The sequence below is a fragment of the Herpailurus yagouaroundi genome, unplaced genomic scaffold, assembly GCF_014898765.1.
Source record: "Herpailurus yagouaroundi ecotype Mexico unplaced genomic scaffold, PumYag 139, whole genome shotgun sequence".
Classification (NCBI taxonomy): Eukaryota; Metazoa; Chordata; class Mammalia; order Carnivora; family Felidae; genus Herpailurus; species Herpailurus yagouaroundi.
In genome coordinates, this window is record NW_024412394.1 from 19113278 (window position 1) to 19135036 (window position 21759).

The following is a 21759-nucleotide window of genomic DNA, read 5'->3' on the forward strand; positions in this document are numbered from 1 at the left end:
ACAGACATTTATTTTTTTTAAGTTTATTTATTTATTTTGAAAGAGAGAGGGAGAGAGTGTGAGTGTGGGAGCTGTCAGCACAGAGCCTGATGTGGGGTTCGATCTCACGAATTGTGAGATCATGACCTCAGCCATAATCAAGAATCTGGTGCTGAACCGACTGAGTCACCCAGGTGCCCCAGAAACACATTACTTTCTTTTTTTTTTTTTATTAATATTTTTTAACATTTATTTATTATTGAGAGAGAGAGAGAGACAGAGCATGAACATGGGAGGGGCAGAGAGAGGGGGAGATACAGAATTTGAAGTAGGTTCTAGGCTCTGAGCCATCAGCACAGAGCCCGACGCAGGGCTTGAACTCACAAACTGCGAGATCATAACCTGAGCCAAAGTCGGACGCTTTACCGACTGAGCCACCCAGGTGCCCCAGACATTTATTTCTTATAGTTCTGGAGGCGGGAAGTCTGGAACCAGAGTGCCAGCAAGGTCAGGTTCTGGTGAGACCCTCTTCTTGGTTGAAGACTGCCAAGTTCTCATTGTATCCTCAAGTGGCAGAGAGCAGAGAGAAACAAGCTCTCTTATGGCCCTTATAAGGACACTAATCCCATTAATAAGGCTCCACCCGTGACTTCCTCTACTCCTAATTACCTCCCAAAGCCCATCTCTTTATACCATTACATTGGGGGGCAGTGTTTCAACATATGAATTTGTGGGGATGCAAACATTCAGTCCATGATACATGGTTATCAAGTGGTGACGGGATCTAAGTTCAGATCCAGTTGGCTGGAAAACCTGTTTTTGTTTTTTGTTTTCTTAACGATGTATCTCACTGGTTAATCTTTCCTGAGTACTTCCTTTCATCACATCATTTATGGAACATGTGCTGTTTGGAGCTGTACTAGGTGGGCCCTGGGGATGGAGATACAAATAAAAGACAGTCCCTGCCCTCAAGTGTCTTAGAATAGAGTGGGCTGTCTGGAATCCATACCTCATCTTCCAGAATGGAGTGAGATCATGTAACACACAGATGCCCCACGGCCAACACACAAACCATTTTAGACTTCCTGAAATGGAGATTTGTCTTCTTCTTCTCATTAAAGAACCTTGCCAGCTGCCAGGCAGGTTGTGCCATTCATGAATAGCATCCATTGAGCCATTTGTCCTTGGCTGACATTGGTACTCCCTGTTCATACTTGGATTTCACTTTAATTTGGATTGTAAACTGTCACTTGAAAAAATCTTCAGCAAGATAGCCCTGCCTATCATGCAGGGCTAGAAAGACAAGTTGTCGATGTCGAAGCCCGCTTGTCACGCTGCGGCAGCTCAACTGAGTGATTTTTTCACCGTTGCTTCCCCAGCAACTGGCAAGATGCGTGGAGCGGAGTGGGCATGTGCAGAGGAAGAACCAAAAACAGGGGGCTGGAGGAAGCGGCATGTGGCTGAGATGCTGTGTAACCTCCCTGTGGCCAAAACGGTTTGGAATCGTCTTTCTTCTGTGTCTGGGAGAAGCTTAAATTCAAGTCTTACTGTGATGCTGAAAAAAATAAATGCTATGTAGTTGTCTAAATATAGATTACCGTTAGTTTTTTTAAAAAAAGACTTGTGAACTTTTTTTTTCCTGAAAAAATTTTTTATCACATTTACAGATATTAGTTGGTATTAGCTTTTATGACTTGGCAGTTTCTTTTACCCAGTGGCATCCCAGAAGGAAGGGAATCGTGCAATAAGTTAAAGCCCTTTAAGTATTCCAAAGCTTTAAATCAGACATTTTAATATTTGGGGTTCTGTTTGAGTGACTCTCCCAACATTCTAATCCATTAACTGATAATGGGTATTTTTCAAATATATAAAATCGCACGGATATAAAACCCGTGGGCAAATTCTCTCCCTGGTTGGAAAGGAAGTAGCCAGCATGATTCCAGTCCATGCAGCTGTAAATGCCCTGAGACGAGCTGGTCTGAGGGGCTGCTGTTGGGGCGTCTCCCTGCACAGTGAGCTCTAAAGGCATCAACATGGGAACAGAACAGCTCGTTGGAAAGCGTTGGAGGCCACGCTTTCCTCGGCAGGTCACGGCAGGGCACGTACCCTCTGTGGGATTTAGCTTCATCTGTAAAATGGGGAGGATGGCCGCTCACAACTAGACTCGGGGCGGAAAGCACCTCTGGCCTCACTCCGTTGGCACTTGGTACTAAGCACGCGTCCTGGTTCATTCAGGCTGTCGTTAACGGAACACACAGGCCGAGTGGCTTATAAACAGTGCACATTTATTGCTCACCGTTCTGGAGGCTGGGAATCCAAGATCAAGGTGCTGGCAGATATGGTGTCTGGTGAGGGTCTACTTTCTCATAGGTGGTCATCTTCTCGCCGTTACCTACATGGCAGAACAGAGGAGCTAGCTCTCTGGGGAGTCTTGTACCAGGCAGTAACCCCGAGCTAAGGGCTGTCCCTCATGACATAATCACCCCCCGAAAGCCCTACTTCCAGGTACCGTCAACACTGAGCATTAGGCTTCAACATATGAATTTGGTGGGGGCGGAGGTGGGGGAGACACACATTCAGACCATGGCGCTGTCCCCACCTGACTCCCTTCTGGGACGCCTGACCCAATCAGAATGCCTTCAGAGATCTGGAAGGCTTGTGAGCACACCATTTCTATGTAGCTCAGATCATAAAAACTGCTGTCTCCAGAAAGGTGCTCCTTCTCTGGTTTTATTGCACTGACGGCTCACTTTTAATCCTTTTATCCAAACTTTGTACTTTTCTTCTAATCTTTTCCTGCCTCTGCTTCTACAGAAACCTCATTGCAAATCCTACCACAGGGCCAGGGACACAGTCCATGCTCACTTGGACCTTGGGCCAGAGAAATTGCTGAATTCCTTGACTTCATTTCATAAAGAGCCACATTTAAATCAAGAGTTATTTTCAGCAAAACACGCTGTAAAAAATATAAAGCTCTTAAATTCTCCAAACACTGGGGACTAATCTGAAAGAGCCCAAATAAGGGGCACCTGGGTGGCTCAGTTGCTTGAGCGTCTGACTCTTGATTTCAGCTCAGGTCATGTTCTCGTGGTTTGTAGGATCGAGCCCTGCATCTGTGCTGACAGCATGGAGCTTGCTTGGGATTCTCTCTCTCTCTGCCCCTCTTCTGCTCATGCACTCTCTCCCAAAAATAAACAAACAAAAAAAAATAAATAAAAGAGCCCAAACAAAATGTTGCTATATTAAATCCAGGCTGCTTTTCTTAAGAAGTGTTGAGATACATAGGGAAGGCCTTACAGTCTATGGTCCCACAGAGCCAAATAGTATTCCTTGTATCGTGCTCTGTGTGTTCAAAGTCTCACCTTCGAGATGAACAGCAAGTATGTTCTGCCTTACGTGTCAATGTCCTGACAAGGCAAGGAGCTATAAGCAAATTCGGGCTGTCAGGAGTCCTACTTTGCAATCACACAATGTTTAAGAGGGAAGGGACCAGAATGCTCCTACAACCCCCTCGTTTATTCATGAAAGACCCAGCAAATCATGATGTATCCTACCAGAATTTCATGCCAGTTGGTGCTATTAATAGATAACTTTTGAGTGACCACTTAAGATTAGACTATTATCCTACTTAATATCATTTTGTGAGGCAACTAAATTTAAGATGTTCAATTCATCCATTTTCCTAAGAAACTTGAGTTCCCTTACCAAGAGATTTTTTTTTTTTTTAATGCTTATTTACTTTTGAGAGAGAGAGAGAGAGAGAGAGAGAGACCCCCATCCATGTGGGGCTCGAACTCACAAACCATGAAATCATGACCTGAGCCACCTAGATGCCCCACCAAGAGCTATTAATAACTGAGCTTCAACCAAGGATAGCTTAGTGCAAATAATTTGTATTGAACAGATTTAAAATTGGATACAGAATTGATCAGCATGCTTCCTTGTTTACTTACCTATGTGATCTTTTCATCCTTGGTAATAAGTGACTTTTACTGCAAGGCTCCATGCTAAACACTTAATATTTCATCTCTGCAATAAAAATTTTTTAAATGTTTATTTATTTATTTTTGAGGCAGAGAGAATGAGTGGGGAAAGGGCAGAGAGAGGGAGACAGAGAATCCCAAGCAGGCTCCACACTGTCAGTGCACAGCCAGATTCAGGGCTCAAATTCACAAGTCATGAGATCACGACATGAGCCGAAATCAAGAGTCAGATGCTTAACTGACTGAGCCACCCAGGCACCCCTCATCTCTGTATTTAAGTTCAGCTATCTATGCTAGGTATCTATATCTCTCTTTACAGTTGGGGAAACTGAGGTTCAGAAGAGCGAGGTAATGCTTGCAATCGCACAGTAAATGGCAAAGCCTTTATTCTAACATGTACACTGTGTCACTTCCAAAGATACATAGACCCCTTCTAGAACAGGTAAGAGTGCCTTTTGTACCCTAAGACTTATATCCCATTGCACTCAGTTCTAAAATAAGGGTGGAATTTAGGGTCTAGGTTGGGGCCACTACAATTCTCTCTTCTGAAGCCCTTAGGAAAGCTTAATATTTGAATTCTGACTGCTCTCTTGTTAAGGGCATGGCATGACTTTGGGCCTTGGTCTTCTAATACATTTTACTCAGTAAAATGAGCTCTGGATGGGTCCATCAACAGGCAGGAGGGGCTTTGACAACCCCTGGTCACAAAGTTTTACAAAGAACTGACAACCGATAAGGAGTACAGGAGGGTGTGAGATTGTTGGAACCTGGTACTGACGGTTTGCTACAAACAGGTACCTGTTTCACTGGGGACATTGCTGAAAAGGGCTAGATCGGTTAAAGCATGATCAAATTCATCAGTCAAGGGAAACCCACATCTATGCTTATCATTTGAACACAGAATGCCAGTAGTAATACGTGTTGCCATAGTTGCAACAACATATTGTTGCAACATAGTTGTTACAAGCCATCATGGAATCCCACCTGTGATCCTTCCTCCAGGTGCCCCAAGGTTTTTAGACTTCAAGTGCTAGGTCTTTGGCTGGAAAGAACTGTCACCAGGGTTGAGGCCCCCTTTGCATCTGCTCAACGGACAGGCTCCCATCAGTTGATAACTAACAGGAGAGTCCCAAGTCTTATCATAACCACCGCCAGGCCCTGCCTCAGCACTGCTAGTAACAGGGAGCAGGAGGAGGGCGTCTGGGCAGGAGGCATAGCTAGGGATAATCTTTTCGAGGCATAATTACTACTTCCCCTGGGAACTCTGAGCACATGTCATCAGTGGGAACACCCAAATTCCAACCTCTTCCCACTTCACCTTATTTAAAAAATAAGCAGTTTCTCTCACACAATCAATAGTTGGGTGCCATGTGTCACCTCACTGGCTCAGCCTTCTGCTCATTTGCTCCTGCAGTCTCTCTCAGGCAACCTCAGCCACCACCTACCTAAATCCAGATGGTCTGCAAAGGCTCAGATTAAGCCCCCACCTTCACAGAGCTCTTCTCAACCACCTTGTTAGAAAAGTTCTCTCTCCCCGGGCTCTTACAGTGGCCGGTTTACATCCATCTCGTGGCACTCATCACAAACCACCCTGTGAAATCATCTATGTGCATGTTTGATCCCGATCCAACAAAGTCTTCTTTAGGAACTGAAGTATTATGTCACAGATCCCCGTTTGCTCAGGACACCTCCCTCAGCCCTCTGTACCAAGCACTCTCCCAATGAGTCCGGATGATCTGGGAAAGGGGACATTCAGTGACAACCGTGTGATTGGTTCTCTGCCACCACTATATCGTCAGGTACTGGGTTCCAGTTGGCTTACTCCTACAACTTCCACCGCAGAGCCTGAGCCATCTGCACAACCTTAGACCACAAGCTGAGTCCAGACATTATATGAAAACAATGGCAAAAATCAGTCCTGGGAACTTTCTCCCTTTGGGTGAGTGCCATGAATATGCCGGCACTCAACATATTTATGGCACCTATTCCTCAGAAAAGGAAGCTCAAAAAAATGTTAAAAATGACAAAACGAGTTTTTTCTTTTTGAGAGAGAGAAGGCATGAGTAGGGGGCAGAGAGAGAGAGAGAGAGAGAGAGAGAGAATCCCAAGCAGGCTCCGCGCCCAGTGCAAAGCCTGACATGGGGCTCGATCTCACAACTGTGATATCATGAGCTGAGCCGAAATCAAGAGTTGGATGCTTAACCGATGGAGCCACCCAGGCACCCCAATAGGTGGTAGTTTTAAGAGATGAGTGGAGTGAACAGGGTCTTGAAGGTAACAGCTAACAACTTAGTTTACTCTGTGCTTGATGTGGTTCCAAGGGCTCTGTGTTGTATTTGCCTAAAGGCCATACAGGCAGAACACCAACCAGGCAATTAGGCCTCCACATTGTGCTTCTCACATGAGGCTGCACTGCCCCTCCACATACATGGGAAGGCTGCTAAGAAGAAGGGAAATGTGAATCCTCCCTTCCCCCACCCCCTCCCGCCCTCCCAATTCCCTATAGAGAGAGAAAAGGATGGGAACAGGTGCGGCCTCGCTCTGCTCTCTTACCCACTTACGTCTCTGAGGGGAGGAGGGTGACTCTGGCGGCCGAGATTGGGAGATACACTGAACATACTTTCTCAGCACGGCAACGTCACCAGGACAGAATCTGACGCTGCAAGGGGAGCTTGGAGTTAAGGTGGGTCAATTACTGGTCAATGCAAAATGTTTTAATGACCTCATCACCAGACCAACAAATACCACAAACCACTGGTGTGCTAGAGCCAGCCCTGCTAAGTTTACGTCAGTAGGGTTATCGGCCGGGGTAATAAGTAAGCCCTATTGTAATCTTAGCTTCACCCAGCCAGTCTTTCCAGTGAGATGAACTATTTTGATCTTCGTTCATCTGATTTCTAGGTCTTGTGTTTTTTTCAAAGTGTTCTGGATTTAGAGGGGAAGGGCAAGGATCGGACTAATCACCACCACCAAACCCCCATAGCCCTCTGTATTTTTCAGACGATATCCCAAATACTGAATGCAGTCTCACATGACGTTTTTAAGGTGATATTGACAAGCTGGAAGGCATTCAAAAGCTAAGATTCCAGGGGCGCCTGGGTGGCTCAGTCGGTTAAGCGTCCGACTTCAGCTCAGGTCACGATCTCACGGTCCGTGAGTTCGAGCCCTGCATCGGGCTCTGGGCTGATGGCTCAGAGCCTGGAGCCTGCTTCGGATTCTGTGTCTCCCTCTCTCTCTGCCCCTCCCCCATTCATGCTCTGTCTCTGTTTCAAAAATAAATAAACGTTAAAAAAAAAAAATAAAAAAAAAAAAAGCTAAGATTCCAGCCTACACTGGGGACCATGTGGTATGAAGGGGATGGAAGGAACATGTCAGTGCTCTGTGTACATGGTTGGATCTGTAGGTCAGACTGGGGGACACAAAATGGTCTTTGGCAAAGAAAGCGATAGGGCTTTGGGACTAAGGTGGGCTCTCATTACTCTAGAGAAGGGGTCAGCAAATTACGGCTGCAGGTCTTGTGTTTTGCAAGTAAAGCTTTATTGGAACACAGCCACGCCCATCCATACACGTATTGTCTATGGCTGCTTTTGCTCTACACAACGGCATAGAAAGTCGTGGCAGAGACTGCATGGGCTGCGAAACGTAAAATTTGTATTCTCTGGCTCTTTACAGAAAAAATGTGCAGACCTCTGGTCTAGACCTAGGAAAGTAACTAATCGCCTGAAGGTGTGGGGAGGGAGAGAGGATGGGAGGAAGGGGGAAGAGGAGAATTTTGGTAGGGGAAGAGGTGAAAGTGGGGAGAAGGGTGGAATGGAGGATGGGAGGAAAGGGGGAAGGGGGGCATGGAGGGGAGGGGGTAGGGGGAAAGGGTGTGCTTAGAAAGCTGGGACCTTTGGTTGGGACATCAGAAAAAGGCCGAGAGGAAACCATTAGTGGGGACTGACCACCATGCCTCACTACATGGGGATCTGTCCTCATGTGAGCTGAGCAACAGGATAACCTTTCCCACTGAATTATTTACATCTACCTGGGTGAGTTCCTACAAGGTGAAGAAAGTGGATTTTCCTCCAATGTGTCCGAATTGGTAGCATATAAACAATGTAAAACGCGAGCACAGGTAATCAAAAATGTTTTAATGATTAATGTTCAGACATTATTTAACAGTGTGGATATACCCAGGTGAGCTAAAGCACACTTTGACAGCACACTATTGAATGTTATAGTTTCTGTATTGAAATATGTAAAGACATTCGCAAACTAGTACCTAGGAAGACACACATTTACAAATATACACATTCTAGATTTGATAAGGTAAATGTAAACAGATGCTGTGACTCCTTCCAAACAGAAAACCCACAAGACTAAGAAGAGAACCAATCGGCTCCCTATAATATGGATGTGCAAAATTAAAGCATGATAAACTGATATTTACATAAATATCAAACCAACAATTAGTTTATACATTGTCGATGACCTTCTCAGATGCGTCACGAGTGGTTCAATGACTGTTTTCTCCCCGAATGGAGAAGATATTCAGAGACTAAATTTCAACACTTTAAAATGACACACACAATAGTCCTTATTTGTTTGACCACTGCCTCAAGTGTGATAGACATGATTTTATGATAAGCAGTCTTATTTTTAAATAAGCAGTTCTACACAAATCTTTAGATTCTAAGCAGAAAAAAAAAATGACAGATACCATTAGATTTACATTAAACAAATTATCTCTATCCAATTTCCCAGTTCTCTTAGGCTATAGCTATCTGTTTAATTTTACCTTAAAATTTTTTAAGGTCCCTTTTCCCCCCGTTTATTCATTTTAATAAGCTAGGCACATTTTAAAAGAAGTTTGTGTCAAAACAGACAGCAGCACAGGAATCAATCCAAATTTGGACCCTGGCCAACTAGTTCCCCATTGTTCATCTATGGGATTCCGTCAAATGGTAAATATTCAATCATCTCTTTTGAAAAGTGTACATCCTCCCTCTGACGAGTGGAAAGCAAAATGGGCGTTGTTTCCCGTATAAAAACACTTAGCACTTCAGATATTTTAAATGTCCCACTCGCCCTACATACTTCCTAAAATCTTGAAGACAAAGAATATATACTTAGGTTTCATCAAAACTGCTTTAGAGCCCCCCTTCCCTTTTTACATTATTAATAGTGGCACTCAAAATAAAAAAATAAGATCTGTTAAAAAGTTAAACTGACTGTTCCACTAGAATTGAGCCTGCCTGATTTAAAGCCAATATTATAAAACTGAAGGTGCCATTTCTGATTTCACATATACAAGTCACTTGACATTATGTGTCACACGCTAGTTCAATAAATCATGGTCTTTGATTTTTCTAAACAGAGCTATTAAAAATGAATAAAAACTTGAGACATATCCTAATTTAAATTAATAAGCTTTGGGCCCTGCTTTTTAAATTTTAAGGCATGTGTGTTTTTCTACTGTAACAACATTGTACAAATTTACAGTCACATGCATGATCTACAGTAAAAAAAAAAAAGTTTGGATTACAGTGTTTTTAAATTGTGAATCACAATTCAGCACCTATCATGTTATAACTAATAAGGCAACAGCAGTGTCGTATACTACAATAATACGCCCTCCACAGTCTAGCGCAGGGTTGGTGAGAGCCCAGAAATGTTAAAAATCTTATGCCTACGTGTATAATCTGTATGGGTATTCTAGGGGTTTTGAACTGATGAAAGAGGTCCTACATGAGTCACACTATTGTAGGCCGGACTAGTTACAGCAGCTGTTAACGAGCATCGGGCACAACTCATACTGTGCTTACAATCAGACGATGGGTTTTGGAGGTCTTCAACTCTTCCGCTTCAATCCTTGCGCTGCTTCCTTGGCTTCACATGGTTTTCCAGGGAAGAAAAGCTGTTGGTGTGTCCGTTCACAGCAGCCACGGACCCATTCTGGTGGTCTTTCAGGTGCTCTTTCCTCCGCGAGGCCCCCTTCTTGTTGTAAGTCTGAAATGAAGAAGGGCAGACAGGCCGTGTGAATGGGTGCTCTGCTGGTGGATGGGGGTGCCCTGCTTCCCTAACTCCAACCTAGTTTCCTGCTAGCATCCAATACCACGAGGTCTGCAGTCAGGCGACCCTGGGTACATTTTTTGCCACCGGTTTTAATCACTTTTTCTTTTTTGAGGCGTAGCATGAGGTAAGTTCAGGGAGGTATAGGCTGCGATATAAGTGCTATTCTAAAAATTAAGTAGAAAATTCAATTTGCGCTCTATTTGGCTTCGCCCTGTCTGTATCCGGATGGCAGGTTATCAAGGTTACAAGGCCACACCAGCTTCTCCCTCTCTGTAGTAGTAGCTCTCCCGTCACTCACATCTCTTATCTTCAAGGTCTGCTCACGAGCTCACTCATACACACCATGTGCAGGGGTGTGTGAAGAAAGGTGCCTGTGGGCACAGGGAAGGGGCTGAGCCCCCAGGTGGCTGGTCGACGGACTGGGCTTTACTGCCTCCACATCCATGGCCTCTGCCCTTGCTCCCGACCTCTGGTGCCTGCCCAGAACCAGGCACTGCACGGGAGCAGGAACACACGTCATCCAGGGGTGGCAGGGAGCCACCAAGTGATCCACGGGAGACAATTTACCCTAAGTGGACCCTTCTGTGAGTAAAACTTACCTCACATCATGCACTTGGGAATGAACTGAGCCCCCAAACCCAAGCAGTGGACGTGTGAGAAAACTGGGACAAAGAGGCAGATTTCTATCTACAGCTGAGAGCTGTGAGGGAAATTTCTTTGGACATTTAATTTCATCACAAAGTTCTGAGCACTAGGGCTGTGAGACTGACTGAAATCACCCATCACGTGTCTGCAGGGGGCCCTGAGCAATCCAACACGGAGCTTATTCAACAGCTCTGTTTTCCCACGTGAATCCCGAGCCCTCTTTCCAAAGATGGAGCCCTCTGGAGGTTTGGGACAGATTTCAGCATCTCCTATGTTGGCAGGAGTCCCCCTCCTGTAGGCAGGGGCTGCCCTGCCACTGTGACAGCAAGGGTCCCACGTGTTATGATGGCCCCCTGAAATGAACAGATGAGGGGCTTTTTAGCAAAGGCCACAGAAAAGTGAGATTTACCTGAATGTAGAAGTTTGTGAAGAAAGCAATCAGAGAGATCATGTATCCGATCTGGAAGTACAGCCACCCAAGAGGGAACGAACACGGCCAGATGACCCCGCAGCTGGTCTGGATGATTGTCAGCACAAACTGAAGCTGATGGGAGAGAGGGGATACAGCTGATCAGCCATGGCCCATGGACACAGTGCCACCCCAGACTGGCTCTCCATCCAGCACTCCTCAGTCTGTGAATGAATACTTACAGGCCTTTCTGGTGCAGAAGTCAGTCACTTCATAAACACTATGCATACATTTATACATAAATTTATCCTACACTATATATTTGCCTTTGTCTTAAAAAAAAAAAATTTATTTATTTATTTATTTATTGGGGGGGGGGGGGGGCCCCAGACAGGAAGAGAGAGAATCCCAAGCAGGCTTCAGGCTGTCAGTGCAGAGCCCGATGTAGGGCTCGAACCCATGAACTGTGAGACCATTACCTGAGCCAATACCAAGAGTCAGAAGCTTAACTCACTGAGCCACCCAGGGACCCTGTGCCTTTGTCTTATATATATTCTTCTCCCCTTCCAGGCTACTTCAATCACCTTTTGTCTAATTCAGAACATAGGGATGCCTGGGTGGCTTAGTCAGTTAAGCGTTGGACTCTTGATTTCAGCTCAGGTCAAGGTCTCATGGTTCATGGGTTCAAGCCTCATGTCGGACTCTGTACAGACAGCATGGAGCCTGCTTGGGATTCTCTTCTTCAATCTCTGCCCCTCCCCTGCTTGCACTCACATGCACATGTATAAGCATGCTCTCTCTCTAAAGTAAAATTAAAAAAAATGCAGAGAATAGTTAAAAATACCATATTGTACATACGCAAGCTGTTAAAAGAGAGTAGATCTTAGAAGTGCTCACAGCAAGAAAAAAACTGGAGCTATGTATAGTGACTCTAGAGGTTAATTGAACTTAATTGTCCTAATCATCTCACAATACATACATATATCCAATCATTATACCATATACTTCATACAATGCTACAAGCTTATTATATCTCAATGAAGCTGGGTAAAGAAATGAAAACTTAATCCCCCCGCCACATACAAACTTTAGGGACCCTGTATAGAGAGATGCAAGGTATTTAAAAACAATGTTTACTTATTATTTTTGAGAGGGAGCAAGTGGGGGACGGGCAGAAAGAGAGAGAGAGAGAGGGAGAATCCCAAGCAGGCTCCACACTGTCAGCACAGAGCCCAAAGCAGAGCTCGAACCCACGAACTACGAGATCATGAGCTGAACAGAAATCCAGAGCTGGATGCTTAATTGACTGAGCCACCCAGGTGCCTCATAGAGATGAAAGATATTTTTTTGTTTGCTTTACCTTTTTAAGGGAGAAAGGAAGGGTGTGGGGGGTGTATGTTTAAAGATAACAGTGTTATCTCTGTGGGATATGCAATCCCACTGGACACTCTTCTGATTCCTTATCCATGTACCATTTGGGTTTGAAGAAGGCTGGTCTGAACTTCTATCAGGATTTAGTGCTAAGTCCATAGATAATTTCTGATGAATAAATCTTGAAAAGCATGTGGAATTGCTTGGAGAAACAGGGAAAAGGAGTGAAAATGAGATGTGGCTCCTGAAGGGTGTTGTCTGTCCACCACATATCCCAGCTCCCAGGGTTTTTATGTAGAACTGTTTTTTTTTTTTTCCCTTCTTCTCTTTTTTAAGGTTAAGTATTCCCGGCTAAGAAATAACTAGGAGTGGTGCTTAAATCTAAGTAAACTGAGTGCAATCTTCTACTTCAAAGGGCAGAGCTTAAATGGGGAACGAACTTTCCCAGTCTGTTCTTTAAATGCTGCTTCTGTGTAGCCAGGGCTGGGTGGTATAAATCAATTTCTGCATCACTTCTCAAGTGTAACAAGAAGGTTAAAGAACACTTATCCCTTCTCACAGGTGACTGAAAAAATTAACAAGGACTGCAGAGCAGCTGGCAAAGAGGTGATAATGAAATGTCAAACACATAAGTAGTTCAGACCATCTTCTCAGATTTTTTTTTGCCAGATTATTTTTAAATATTGGAAAATCATAATTGACTTGGAAAGATTGGAATCAGCTTGGTTTCTTTAGAAAAATGTGTTGATAGGGCAGGGCTAGGGCTAAGGGTTTAATGTCTAAACCCTCAATCAGCTAGCATTGGCCTATTGCCTCAGCATCCTCATCCTCAAGATGGGGATAACAACATGAAATGAGACTATTGGAATGGTCCACGTAAAACTGCTTCCTTACATAGACTCAACAAATGTCAGTGTTTAAGATTAGTAGTAATATTAATAATTAGTTCACGAAAGAATTCACAAGGGGAGAGAAGTATGCGTCTGTAATATGCTGACAGCTCGGGGAAGCTTAACAATGGATGGTGAGACAAAACCACCAATGCAACAGTTGCCCTGGTGTGGTGAATCTCAGGAAGGAAGCTGTCATCTGAAGCACAGCAGGTGCCATTCTCACCAATAGGTGCTTTGCTACACGGGGGCTGAGAGGTCACCTGGCACCTGCCTTCACAGACATCCTCACTGCCTAACAGCTACAAGTAGCTGGGACTCCTGCAACCTCGCCCTCCAAGCTCCTTCTAAAACCCCTGGAAACACACACACACACACACACACACACACAAACACACACACACACACACACACTTTGTGCACAAACTAAGGACAAAGGGCCTAACTTGAAGTCAGGAAATTAGATTCTAGTTCTCATTCTACAACCCAATTAGCTGTGTGCCCACAGGCACAATTTCCTCACCAATTAAAATTAAGAAAATTTTCCTCTCTGCAAGTAGTTTAACTGGATCAAATAAGAAAGGGCGCGAGAGGCACATGTTAGATGCTATTACTTTATTTTTAGTTTTTAAAATTTTTAATCTTTATTTACTTTTGAGAGAAAGAGACACAGAGAGAGAGAGAGAGAGAGAGAGAGAGAGAGAGAGAGAGAGAGAGAGTGTGTGTGTGTGTGTGTGTGTGTGCGCGCGCGCGCAAGCAGGGGAGGAAGAGAGAGAGAGAGAGGGAGACACAAATCGGAAGCAGGCTCCAGGCTCTGAGCTGTCAGCACAGAGGCAGACGCAGGGCTCCAACTCACAAACCGCGAGTTCATGAACTGAGCCGAAATCGGGTGCTTAACCGACTGAGCCACCCAGGCGCCCCTATTTTTAATTTTTTTTTTAACGTTTATTTATTTTTGACAGACAGAGCATGAGCAGGGGAGGAGCAGAGAGAGAGGGAGACACAGAAACTGAAGCAGGCTCCAGGCTCTGAGCTGTCAGCACAGAGCCTGATGTGGGGCTGGAACCCACAAACTGCAAGATCATGACCTGAGCCAAAGTTGGACGCTTAACCGAATGAGCCACGCAGGCGCCCCCTAGAGGCTATTAAATAACAATACAGCCAGGAAGAGGTGGGAGGAGCCACCGAGTCCTGGGAGGAGAGTCCTGGGAGGGAGAGTTACGTACCAGCTGGCCCTGAGTGATATACTTCTTCCACCAGAGGTATGGGCGCATGGAAGGGACAGATGACAGACCGTAGTACGAGTACATGAGGACGTGGATGAAGCTGTTAAGTGTGGCACCAAAATAAGCTGAAAGAACAGAGGGGATTTGGGAAGGAGAATGCATCAGTCTTTTACACATAACAAGTTAAAAAAAAATCCAAAATTCTTTTCAAATCCCCCAAAAAGATGCTTTCAAATAGGGGCTGGCAGATACTGCAGCAATAAGCACTTCACGGACCTGTACTCAGAATTCAGTTGGCACTTGGGCAGGCAGCTACTGGGATGCTTTAAGGCCAGAGTCAGCTGGAGCTGCCAGGGAGGCACTGAATACAAGAGTCAGGAGGCCGCCACCCCATTCTGGCACCAAATGGTTTTGTCGCCAGACTCCTATCACCTAGCTGCTTTTCTTTACATGCCCAAGTGCCTCAGACTGCTGTGCTGAAGGCCTGGGGAAGGGAGCCGACGAGCAGTATGTTCACAGCTGGTTGTCTGATACACGTGCTTAGGTTTGAAGAGGCCTTGGAAGGCCTACACACACATATATGTGTGTTTATATATACATATTTTTTTTTCAGTAATAAAATCCAGAGTCTAGTTCCTTAGAGACAAAAGACTCCTCTTTTATCGCATGATTTTTAAATTCCAGTAGAATCACCAATTCTTTTTTTAAACTGTCCTCCTCCTCCACAGCAGGAAACACAACAGAGCTCTCCAGCTTTCCCATGAGCCGCGGTCCACAAGACTGGGATCAGGGAGTGCATTTCTACTCCTGGCTAGTACAGTAACTGGCTGTGTGACCTTGGGCCAGTCACCTGCAGTTCCTGTGGTTGTTCCTCATGGGCCCAGCGGGGCTTGTTAAAATCCACCATCCTGCCAGTTCTTTGAAAATGTAACCCACTCTTCAAATGCAATGAGACACTGTTTCTATTAGAAAGTTAAGTCATTAATCCCGAGCCATAAGATGTGATGGTGGGGGAAAGAAAAAAAAAAACATGAGAGGGGGCCCTGGAACCTGAGCTCTACCAAACCTTCTACTATCTCCATTTCTCCCAAACCCAAAGGGAGCTGAGTTTGGCAAGTTCCCTTTCTAGTCTTAAAATTCTATGACTGCGTGAACCTTGGTGGGCCGAATTAATCAAGGTCAGTGCTATCCTAGGAAAAAACACATGAATAGACCCAAAGGTTCTCAAATTCCTCAGTGCCGGATGGCAGAAATTTTGATCAGAACATGTGTTAGAACTCCCAAGCTAAATCTAATGGTGGCAATTTAATCTCTGAAAATTATGAGACTTCAGACCATAAGCTTTCTAAAAACAACACCCATCCTTCTTTGAGCATTTACTTCAAATGCTGGTGCTTGCCCCTGAAGATGCTTTGGGAGGGTCATTGTATTAGCATATATGCAAGACTTCTTAGGTGCCCCTCAGCTAAATCTGTGCTTCACCAGTAGTCTTACTCCCTGGTACTCCCTCAAGGGTGTGCTTCTGTCTTCTTGGCCTGCCTGTATCAGTCAAACACCTTCCACACTGTAGAGAAACAAGGACTAGAAATTACCTGGAACAGCTGCCCTCTATGACAGAGGACACTGTCCCTATTTATTAATATGCCCCAGGCTGGAAATCTGGTCTTTCCCTCACTTTGCCAAGTTAGCAGAGGATGGTTTATTAGCTAGAAAAAGGTTCTATCAGCTCAATGAGTGCACAGCCACACTATCATGAAAGCAACTCAGACACAAAGTTCAAATGCTTGACCTAGAAATCTACAGAGGCAGCACCTTCTCTAAAAGCCTTGGTTTTAATTCAGCCCTCTGCTCGCACCTGTTCCCAGACCCCGCCTCAATGTAAGACTTACAGTGGCCACAGGGGACCCAGTTCATCACAAACCACCAGATGTTCAGCATGGAGGCATGGTGGTAGACATGCAGGACCGTGATCTGGTGGTTATTCTTCCGCAAGATGAAGAAGAAGGTGTCCATGAATTCGATGAGCTTGGAAAAATAGTACCACCAGAGGACACGGATAATCTAAGAGAAAGAGGTCATCAATGTTTCTCTGGAATATCACCCCTGACATGTTTTACTAACATCTCAGAATCCCAGGTTCACTCAAAGCCCCACTGGCTCAAGTCGTTCAGCAGCTAGGAGCTCTGGTCATTTGGAGAGCATCGCTAACTAAAGAATACTGGGGGTGGGGGCAGGGGGCGAGGAGCTTTGAAATGACAACAGGGAAAAATTTTAAAAGAACCACTGACATCCTCCAAGATGAACAAAAAAAACGACATGTTGAGATGATGACCTGAGCTGAAGAGTCGGACATTTAACCAAATGAGCCACCAAGTGCCCCATCAAATAGTTTTAAGGAGCGGAAGGACTGCCATGCTGAACATATAGCAGCAGCTTTTATGTAAAACACTCAGAGTGGAAGTCACAATGTACAAATAGACCACTCTCCCAGGGCACTCTGAGGAATGATTATAGCATTTAAGGCATTATTCATAAGATCCTGTTTATATAAATGCTGTGAAATGCATGCGTTTCCCCCCCACCTGGAAACTAAAATTAATAGGACTCAATTTTACTAAATGAAACTGTAGTTTTTATCTTAAATCTTTCATGTTGTTCTAATTTTCATACCATGTGTATGTTAAAAAAAATTCTTTTAAAAATGTCAGTAGGAATTACCTTGGGCAGTGAAGTCATGAACTTTTTGTTTTTTGTACAATTTGTTAAAAAGAAAAACTATTAAAAAAAAGAGAGACCATACCTTCATATCTGCTTCTCCTGCGCTGCGTGTGCCCTGACAGAAGAAGTTGTACCTGCCTTCCCATACTCCTGTCACTAACTAAAACAAACAATAAAAAAAAAAAAAAAACAGAAAAAGCCAATCACCAACAATATCAGAACATATAAAGCCCTACTCAATTAAACTTCAATTAGTTTCTGAATTTGCGACAACTGACCTTGGGCTGGCTGAGGCAAGTCTGCTCTTTGCTCCTGAGCAAAAATCAGGATGACAGGGAGTGTGGACAAAGGGAAGTTTAGATGACCTAAGTCTCAATTTCACAAAGGGTGAACTGGGAGTCACTCCAGGGTGCTGCCTTACCAAGCTGGCTCTCTCCACAATTTTCAATTCCCCAGGCTGTCACAAGGCCTCGACCAGCTTGGTGGCAGGCTCTCTGGGTCCTGCCCACCAGGCAGCCTCAGCCCTTCCCTAAACCAGGGGCTTCTCAAACTTGACTTTGGGGCATCAGAATCCCTGAAAGGGTGTGTTAAAACAGGATCACTGGGGATTGTTTTTGATCCAGTAGGCCTGGGGTGGGGTCCAAGAATTCCTAGGTTCCCGGGCAATATGGATGGTGCTGGTCTAGAGACCACACTCCCAGAACCGGTGCTGTAAAACCTAGGATCATTCAGTAAGCCTCGCCTTCATTATTTCCTGTTGATCATCCCCTGGGTCCATGAAGCAGACCTCCACAGTGTCACAGAAAGGACCCCAGAATTGAGCTGCAAGCTCCAGGTATCACCAGTTCAGTATGAGGGCCTCAGTTTCCTCATCTGTACACAGTGAGGACACCTGGTCTAGATGAGACTTAAGGATCCACTGTAATGTCCAGAGAAGAGATTTAATTTGAACACCTGTGCATGTCCACAGTATTTTTTTTTTAAGTTTGTTTATTTTTGAGAGAGAGAAAGACAGAGTGTGAGCAGGGGAGGAGCAGAGAGAGGGAGACACAGAATCCCAAGCAGGCTCCAGGTTCTAAGCTGTCATCACAGATTCCAAAGTGGAACCTGAACTCATGAACTGTGAGATCATGACCTGAGCAGAAGTTGGACGCTCAACCAACTGAGCCACCCAGGTGCCCCCACACTATGTTCTAAACAAACACCTACGGGGTGCTACTCCTTGTCCAGGTAAACTGTAGCTCACTGCTTCCTCCCAAAGCCTATGGTGACCTTGAGTTTTCCTGGTGACTTTCTCTCTGGTGGCCAACTGGCACTAGATGGGTACAAATGTGGTGGCCTGCCTCGTGCCTGATTTCATCTGGTATCCAGCATAAAAAACTGGCCTTGGGTCTCAAAGTGTGTTCCCCAGTCCAGCTGCATTCACATCCCATGGGAACTTACAAGACATGGAAATTCTTGAGCCTACCCTCGACCTTCAAAATCAAAACTCTGGGGGCAGATCATCAAGATAGGGCTTCAGAGTCATGATCACAGACCTTTGGAGAATCTAATACTGTGGTTTATCAAGTGTGGTCCCTAACCTAGAAGCATCGGTATCTGCCAGAAATTTGTTAGAAAAACAAAACCACAAGCCGCACCCTAGACCTACTGAATCAGAAATTTCTGGGTGTAAAGCCCAGTGGTGTGGTAACAGGCTGTTTTACAGGTGACTTTGATGTAGCTAAAGTTTGAGAACCACCGGCTCAAAGCTGTGGTTCCCATTCTAGTTGCATAACAGGATCACCTGGGGAGTTTCTAAAAACTAATGCCTGGCCTCGCCCCAGATCATTAAACCAGAATCTTGAGGGGCCTTTTACAAAGCTCTCAAGCTCTTTCAACATGCAACTAGGAGTGGAAACCACGGGTTTCACGGTGGGTGAGCCAGGAAGGATGACAAGGGCCTGAAGACAAACGGTTAAATTTCCACCCAGTCTGACCTCAGAAATGTCGGTAGTGGGTGTGGCCACTGCACTCTCACTGGACACCCAGCTTAGAAACTGCTTTTTTTCCTATTAACTTCCTTTCTGTGGTTTGCTTTCTGGCTTTGTCATTGTCTATACATAAAAAAGCATCAGGCATTAACATGGTCTTCGTGGCCAAAGACCAGCACAGTGGTGTGGAGCACACACGAGGGAGGCATCATTATGAGATGAAGAGTCTGCATTAGGAAGCGAAAGGTTGGAGCGCTGGGCTAGCTAGGCTGCTATCCTATCCACCAAGGCCCAGGACCTGAGACGAGCCTGCTGAGTTCCTCAGGCCCTGGGTACTTTAAAGTAAAAAGATGAGGTTGGACTAAATTATCTCTAAAGGTTCTAACTTTCTACAATTTCTATGTTAAGACTTAAAAAAAATAAACCACACACAAACTACACTGCACTATCTTTTAAATAAATTTTTTAATGTTTATTTATTTTTGAGAGAGAGACCAAGTGTGACTGGGGGAGGGGCAGAGAGAGAGGGGGACGTAGAATCTGAAGCAGGCTCCAGGCTCTGAGCTGTCAGGACAGAGTCCAATGCGGGGCTCGAACTCACAGAATGAGAGATCATGACCTAAGCCGAAGTCGGATGCCTACCGAATGAGCCACCTAGGTGCCCCTACACTGCACTATCTTTGAAAAACCAACATCCACAAGGTAATTTATAAGGTCTATTGTCCTCTTAAGTCACAGCCAGTGAAGCACACCACATGCAGACCTTATTTCAAGTTCCAAGAATCAAGACACAAAGCCTGAACCCCAAGAGGGGTTGGGAGTCAGTGGTGTTGGCATGTGTGCCCTCAGAAGAGCTGCTGCCTTTCCTTTGACCCCCTGAAAGAACCAATGAATTCTCTTCTGTGGCTGGACGATACAGAAAGGAACTAATGGTTCTTGATGAGATTTTCACAGGACTCCTGAAAATGATAAAAAGTAAGGACAATACAGCAAAGTTCTTCATGAAGATAAATTTATGCCATTTAAAAGATACATTTACAACGATAGCCTTACTGAAATTTATAAACAGTGTCCTCATGTAGCTAGGACATATTTTTGAAATTTTAGCATCTTATTAATTTAAAATTCTAGGACCTACCATCACTGTTTTCCAGCTACTATTTTGGTTTATAGTGTCTTGAGATACCCTGGGTTGGCTTGCTTTTGCCAACTTGAGATCAGAATGGGGTGTGTGTGTGTGTGCGCGCGCGCGTGTGCGCGCGTGCCCGCACGCGCACAAAATTAAAGATGGCTGCATCCATGAATGCCTGCCTTGGAGGTAGAGGGGAAAAGCAAGAGAGCTCTCTCTCTGAGGAAGAAGAGGACTAATCCTTCCCTGTAATCCTGCAGCCACTTTGACTGAGGAAGGGTCTGTTAACTCCAGCAGAAGGGACACATGCCTTTCTTTCAAAATGTCTTTCAGAAGGCAGCCAGGTTGGATTGCCTTGCTCCTTAAACTAATTACCTTAAAATTCCATTTGTCCCTTTTCCTTTAAATGGGGGAAAGTATCCTTATCTAAAATACCCACCATCTCTAGAAGCTCAAGAACTTCAGGTCTTGGGTGGATGAACTTCCCCAGCACTGAAACGTGAAGCAGGTACACCAACCAGAAGCTCTCATCCGTCCAGTGCCATTTCAAACTGCCCCGGGGCCCGCCATCCTGATCTCCTAGTAGAGACTCCCTGCCAACCAGGCATCTCTCCCTTGCTCACCACTGCCACTCAGCACTTCCACTGGGGCCCCAGGGTCTCCCAAACCACTGAATTCTGGGTTTAAAACCCTTCAGACTCTCAGTGCCTTCAGAACCCAATCCCAAAGCATTCACGTTCTTCCACACACTCCCCCAAGCTGACTTCCCCTGCTCCCTGACCTAAAGTCAGACCCCTTTCCTTCTCCAAGCATACCACTCCTCACCCACCTCGATATGGCCAAGGGCACAGAGCACAGGTTTGGGCACTAGCCAGGAGGAGGTTAAATCCTAGCATCCCACATTTTAGCTAGGTGACCTTAGACAAAGTATGTCGATCTCTATACACCTGTTTCTTCATTCCCCAAACAGGACAAAAATAGCAGTCCCACCTCTTCAGGCTGCCCTGAGAAATAAATGAGATGCATGGAGTGTACAAATGCTTATCCTACCCAAGCTGGCACATGGGACAAACACAATGAAGTTAGCAGTGACCATGAGCTTATTCTTTTCAACCTGAGTGCTGTCTGCACCCAGGTACCCCCATCTCTAGCTCTAAAAATCCTATCTACCTTCAAAGCTTGGTTAAAATTCTCTTCGTGATCGTTTGCTTGAGCACTCCAGCCTGAAGTCTATCCTTCTTCCTCTAAACTCACCCTTGTGAGCTTGTGGTATGTGCTCATATGCTCCTCCTTTCAGCCCTTTGTTAAAGGGTCTGTTTTGCTCCCTTTGGTAAGCTCACAGAGGTGGGGACTGTGGCTCCTGCATCCACAGAACCCAG

At 45.0% G+C, this 21759-nt stretch overlaps 1 protein-coding gene and 1 long non-coding RNA gene across 4 annotated transcripts in view; both read right to left on the reverse strand.

The window, feature by feature from the left end:
- Nucleotides 1-620: 620 nt before the first annotated feature.
- On the reverse strand, nt 621-7042 carry LOC121029592 (uncharacterized). The gene is made up of 4 exons (XR_005789784.1): nt 6516-7042; nt 3933-4008; nt 2276-2371; nt 621-1534 (listed from the first exon to the last, which is right to left on the reverse strand). It is a non-coding gene; the product is annotated as an uncharacterized LOC121029592 (long non-coding RNA).
- A 1032-nt stretch (nt 7043-8074) lies between these two features.
- ELOVL5 (ELOVL fatty acid elongase 5) overlaps nt 8075-21759 on the reverse strand; it is a 74438-nt gene continuing 60753 nt past the window's right edge. For all 3 annotated transcript variants that reach the window (XM_040473777.1, XM_040473775.1, XM_040473776.1), the window contains 5 exons: nt 17361-17438; nt 16450-16621; nt 14561-14685; nt 11074-11208; nt 8075-9953 (listed from right to left, as the gene is read on the reverse strand). In XM_040473777.1, coding sequence (XP_040329711.1) covers nt 9810-9953; nt 11074-11208; nt 14561-14685; nt 16450-16621; nt 17361-17438 — 654 coding nt within the window. In that variant the 3' untranslated portion in view covers nt 8075-9809. The remainder of the gene's footprint in view (nt 9954-11073; nt 11209-14560; nt 14686-16449; nt 16622-17360; nt 17439-21759) is intronic.